Raw genomic sequence first — 5,606 nt, forward strand, 5'->3', positions numbered from 1 at the left:
GGGAAAGGGTTTAAGGAATTAAACTATCCACAGATATCTTCTATCTGCTGCCTAACCTCTAGAAATGTAAGGATCATTATCTCCTGTGAAACAGCAAGAAATTGAGGATACACTTTTGATCACTAAAGTTTATGCAAATAACTTTCTATTTTCTTTTTTTTTTTTACCTGTGAATTAAGTTCAGAAGCAGTTGGAGGCCATGACAGGGATGTAAGACTTATCCTGGTCCTTACAGACAGATAGGTGCAGCTTTACGTTAGCTCACTCACTAAAAATGTCTTCACAGAATCACAGAATGTTAGAGATTGGAAGGGACCTCGAAAGATCACCTAGTCCAATCCCCCTGCCGGAGCAGGAACACCTAGATGAGATCACACAGGAAGGCATCCAGGCGGGTCTTGAATGTCTCCAGAGAAGGAGACTCCACAACCTCCCTGGGCAGCCTGTTCCAGTGCTCTGTCACCCTCACTGTAAAGAAGTTTCTTCTCAAGTTTAAGCGGAACCTCCTGTGTTCCAGCTTACAACCATTGCCCCTTGTCCTACCATTGGGCATCACTGAGAAGAGCCTGGCTCCATCATGTTCCAGTCTTGTGGTTTTAACTCCCTAAAATTGTAGTTTTATAAGCTCTGAAGTTACAACCATTCAATTAGTTGGGCAGAAACTTGACCAGAAAGACATACTACCTCTCAAGACTTAAGCTGAAGAAGAAATAAGTTTGTATTCAGTTACTGGCCCCTGTCTCTTGCAAAAAATAACTGTGGACTGCTGCTGCTGAGGTTCATGACAGAGACCTGACATTTGTTCTTAACTAGAGAAAGAACACAAATACTTTCAGCTTTTTGTTTTTAGACCACTTTCTGTTTTCCCAATCTAAACTTAGATTTAATCAAAAAAATCATCAAACTGTGATAAAGCAGAGCAGTCCCTTCCCCTACTTCCAGTCTTAAGCATGGAAAGCATCTGTTATCCCTTGGCCATGGCAAACTTTTTAAAGAGACAACTATCACTCCACTGAAAACCTTGTCATAATAGTAGACTTTCCTGACATTCAGAAGTTACTCAATGGAGGGAAATGGACAGACTTAGTACCTTAACACAGTTTCTATACTCTCATACAATACTTAGATAGCATCTACAACACTGTTGGTGGGATTTGTTGTTGTTTTTAAGTGGAACCTTCTCTGTGGTCCTCAGGTTTATTAGGACACTCAGGTTCTTGCCCTGAACTTAAAACTACCCAAGATGCATTGACCATACAATTATCTGAACTGTCATCTGAACATACATTATTGAAATAAAGCTGATTTCACACATCCAGTACTCAGTACAAAAATCTGCCAGGCCATTCGCTTCCTTTCTCAGAAATGACGAGAATAACAAACAGTGTAACTGGCACATACCTTGAGAAATAAAAGATTTTGTTCTAATGAAAGAACGACCCTTTTTCACAGCTGCTTTTGTCTTTTCGAGCCCGTCTTTGGTACCTTCTCTAGCAGCTCTCATAAGTTTTTGCATCTGTAAGATAAAAAATATAATCTACATGTTTAGTGAATAATAGGAACATGTTTAAGCATACCATGCAGAGTACTTTTGATCAAAATATCTTTAAAAAGAACACTGTCAAGTAGTTTCGGCTATAAATACAGTTGAAAGTCAAAGGAATATATAAAACATACACAGATCCATCAAAGCTCAGATCTGAACAGCTATACTTTCTCTTAATAAAATCAAACCTGGAGGAAGGCACTTACTTCATGGCAATATTGTATGCAAGTCTAAAAATAGCAGAAGTGCTTAAGAACCCTTCTGCATCAAATACCTGAATGCAAAATAGTCTCAAATGCTCAGCTTTAGTTTTATATAACAAATACTGTCAATAGGTCACTAATGACCAGGGTTCTTGTCTATCTCCCAATGGCCCGAAATACCCTGCCGAAGTATTTCTGACCTAATGATAATCTCCTCGACTCAGTTCTATAGTAACTATATTCTTAAATAAACACTGTTTTGCAGAAAATGTTACAACTACTAATTTCATCAGTTGAAGAAGTTGATCTATTTAAGAATTGCATAGTTTTATAGTACACTACCATATAAAAAAGAAATTTCATGCAAAAAAAAAAAAAATAATGAAGTGTTGTTTTTTGATAGGAAATGTGTATTAAAAAACCCCTGCTTTGTACTTTTGCTTTCTTAAAATGCTACCACAACAAGAAATCCCCACTACTGTCAGAGCTGTGCTGACATCATCAGTGACACAAACGAGGTTATCTTGCTGCAATCAGGCAATTTCTCAGTTTGAGCCAAAGCTTTTACCAAAACCCAGCCTTTTCATACTGGCTCCATTCAGAATGGAGAGCACTGAGCTTCTGACTCCCACAATTTGATCCCGCATGGCTAGAGAGCCAGGCTCTGGCTAGGCCAGCAGAGCTGAGAGGCGCCGGGGTTCATGCACCAGGATAACAAGGGAAAATTGCTTTAAGCTGAAAGAGGGCAGGTTTAGATGAGATATTAGGAAGAAGTTCTTCACTGTGAGGGTGGTCAGACACTGGAACAGGTTGTCCAAGGAAGTTGTGGATGCCCCCTCCCTGGAAGTGTTCAAGGCCAGGCTGGATGAGGCTTTGAGCAACCTGGTCTAGTGGAAGGTGTCCCTGCTGATGGCAGGAGGGTTGGAACTAGATGATCTTTAAGGTCCCTTCCAACCCAAACCATTCTATGATTCTATGATAAGGGCACCAGTCAGCAGGGAAGGACAATGCCCTATCTCATGTTCTGAAACTGTTACCATTAAAAATAAGCATGAGAAAAGGTCCTAGACAAAGTGCTTTTAAGACAAACTGTATAATAATCTAGCACAATTAGAACTCATTTCATTCAAATTACTGCCTGCTTTTTTCAAGGTATTACGAAAAGAAAAATACAACATTGTCTGTGTTGGAAAAAGCAATCATTTAAACATAGCTTGTTACAAAAATCAACTACACTACCTTCAGCTCATGTTTTTGCTTTAGCTGCTGAATCTCTACTGCTCCCACAGTGTTTGCCATCAAATCTTTCATCTTTTTCTCATAATGCTCCTTTAAACGCGTTAGGTCATGAGAAAGCTACAGTGTATAAAAAGAACAATCTTTTCAAAAAGCCTGCAGTGCAAATTTCATGCTAAAGTACTCACGTATATCATGCATGTTGCCCAGTCTGCCTACTGATACACAGACAACTGAGGGAAAATTTTCATTTAGGGAAGCTCCAACCCAATGAACAGACCATCACTCCTGCACATCGCTGTACTTTCTGAAACTCAGACGGCATCTTTGTGCTATGCTAGCAACTATGTAAAGAGAGGGACAAAGTCACTTAGTCTAAGCTAATTGTGTATTAATTATGTTATGTACATCTCTTACAAACTGTATGGAAACAACGCATCAACTTTACTCACGACTGTTATTCAGTGGAGCACAAACCCTAGCAAGTATATTTCTGACTATCCTTCAAAACAGTGAACTGGAAGAATTCTCAAAGGCTGAGGAACCTGCAGAGGTTGCTAGCACCTTAGAAGATGGATATGGACAGTGCCAGTGAGTTGGGCAAGGAGACACTAACAGGGGAGGATGCACAGTCTTGTAATTCTCAAGTGCATGGGAATCAGGAAGTGCATGTTTTTCTTCAGCTCTATCATAGCCTCATTGTATGACCATGGATGCAACCATCTTGTACATTAACGTATCCATTTGCAAGGTAAGGAAACTATCCCAGAGAAATGCTCTGGAATACTAATTAACATTTGTTAAACATTTTGAAAAAGACAGATAAAAGAGGTTAAAATGTAAATAGAGAAAAAAGGAAAATATTTGGTGTGCCCTATAATAGAAGGCCAATGGAAATAACCCTCAGTTTGATGTCAACAGGGTTATTTGGCAAGAGATGAAAGGATCAGGAAAGACAAGGCCTACTGAGTTGAAAACAAAAGGACAGGTCTGGCATTTAGCTCCACTAGGCTGGGTCAGGATGCGATTACCTCCAACATGATGATTCTGACATTACAGTTGTATAATTAAGAACAGCATCTGGTTCACAGACTAGAAATATTTAATAGCACAAAATCCTTCCTGTCTTGAAATAAATAAATAAACATTAATAAAAAGTCATAATAAAAAAGGGACTTTGAGAGAAGTCATAACAACACTTACAATAAAAAATTTGACCTCCAACCTTCCCATACTTTTCAAAAGACAGAAAAAATAATAAGCAAAGCAAGTCCCTCAGAGAGTGCAAGGAATAGATACAGAGAACAGACAGAAAGTGGAGTGGTTTCTCAAAATCAAAAAAGTTTCTGTCTTTCTTCATCCTCCACCAAACCTCTTCTCTAGTTTCCTGTCTTCTCCACCTCGCAGTAATCCACCCAGGTACAGCAGCCCCTCTGAATTCTCCAGTCACCAATTAATGTGTGCCTGGGCTCCTTGTCCCCATCCACACAAGGCAATCCTCAAAACCTTTTGTCACAGGCCTGGAAAAGCCAGCCACAGGGCAGAACCCCAGAGCACGCCTCTCCTCGGCCTCTCGCTCAGACACTATGTGCCTGATCCTGGCACCAGCACTCTCAGCCCACTGACAACAGTTTCCTGTGACAGATCAAAGTATACTCATAAGCATTTGAAAAATGGCTTTAATCCTAGCTTTATGCATATATGCAAGAGATTCCTAAGACTATGCTCAAAGCTGAAACTACAGATAACAGGAAAAGATTAAAAAAAAAGAACAAACCAGCAGCCATGTTAAGATTTACACACTCGCATGCAAAGTTATTTCCCAGTCCCTTCCAAAAGTATTAAAAAAAAAAAAAAAAAAAAAAAAAATCAAACTCAAGTTTTCTTCAGTCTAGTTAAAAAACTCCCCATAAAGAAACATATGCAATAGCTTAAACTTTTTCTAGTCAGGACAAAACCAAAACAAAACCAGAAGATGAGTTCTCAGCTTACAAAGTGCTGATTTGGGTGGGTTCAAGTCTCGCAGTCAATTGCTCACTCCCTGATTTCCAAAGGGTGGGCAGCAAGGATGGAAGTAGAGGAGAGCAGATAATGTGTACTGGAGGGAAACACAGACAGTGAGGCTTTTATTCTTATGAAGATAAGAAAACTTCAAAATGAAGATAAGGGTCCCATGGAAGAACACCCTGGCCACTGTCCCTACATCCTCCAGCTGCGGGGTGCTGGGGAGCTAACAGTACACAGCTGCGAGGGGGCTCCTGAGTGTCTATCCCAGCCAGCACACACCTGGGGGGCTGAGGATTTCACAGTGACTCCAGGCACTGAGCCCAGCCCTGCCTGTCCCCACTCTGCCCCACAGCCCTGTCCTCCAAGTTCCCTCCAAGAGCAGGGAACTGGCAGCACGAGGCTGCCCAGGTCCTAGGCAAGACTTCCCTCTCACAGAAAGGGCACAAGGGCAGAAGGAGAGGAGCCGAAGCAGTGAGAGCAGAGGAATCCAAGGGTCCTCCTGATGTGCAATCAGAAAGATGCAGCGAGGGCACATACCCATACTGTCAATGTCTTCCTGCCTCCCGTGGCATGGAGGTAGCCAAACATTCTAGACCAGAGATGTGTCACAGATG

General features: G+C 41.0%; 1 protein-coding gene across 1 annotated transcript in view; it reads right to left on the reverse strand.

The window, feature by feature from the left end:
* Positions 1–5,606, reverse strand: part of LOC104528176 (rho guanine nucleotide exchange factor 10) — a gene marked incomplete at its 3' end in the record, with an annotated part of 21,490 nt that overhangs the window by 6,618 nt on the left and 9,266 nt on the right. Inside the window, exons 7-8 of the mRNA XM_010172107.1 lie at positions 2,989–3,105; positions 1,402–1,516 (exon numbers count right to left, since the gene is read on the reverse strand). Of these exons, the coding sequence (XP_010170409.1) occupies positions 1,402–1,516; positions 2,989–3,105 (232 nt within the window). The remainder of the gene's footprint in view (positions 1–1,401; positions 1,517–2,988; positions 3,106–5,606) is intronic.

Source organism: Antrostomus carolinensis, unplaced genomic scaffold (assembly GCF_000700745.2).
Source record: "Antrostomus carolinensis isolate BGI_N321 unplaced genomic scaffold, ASM70074v2 scaffold10187, whole genome shotgun sequence".
Lineage (NCBI taxonomy): Eukaryota > Metazoa > Chordata > Aves > Caprimulgiformes > Caprimulgidae > Antrostomus > Antrostomus carolinensis.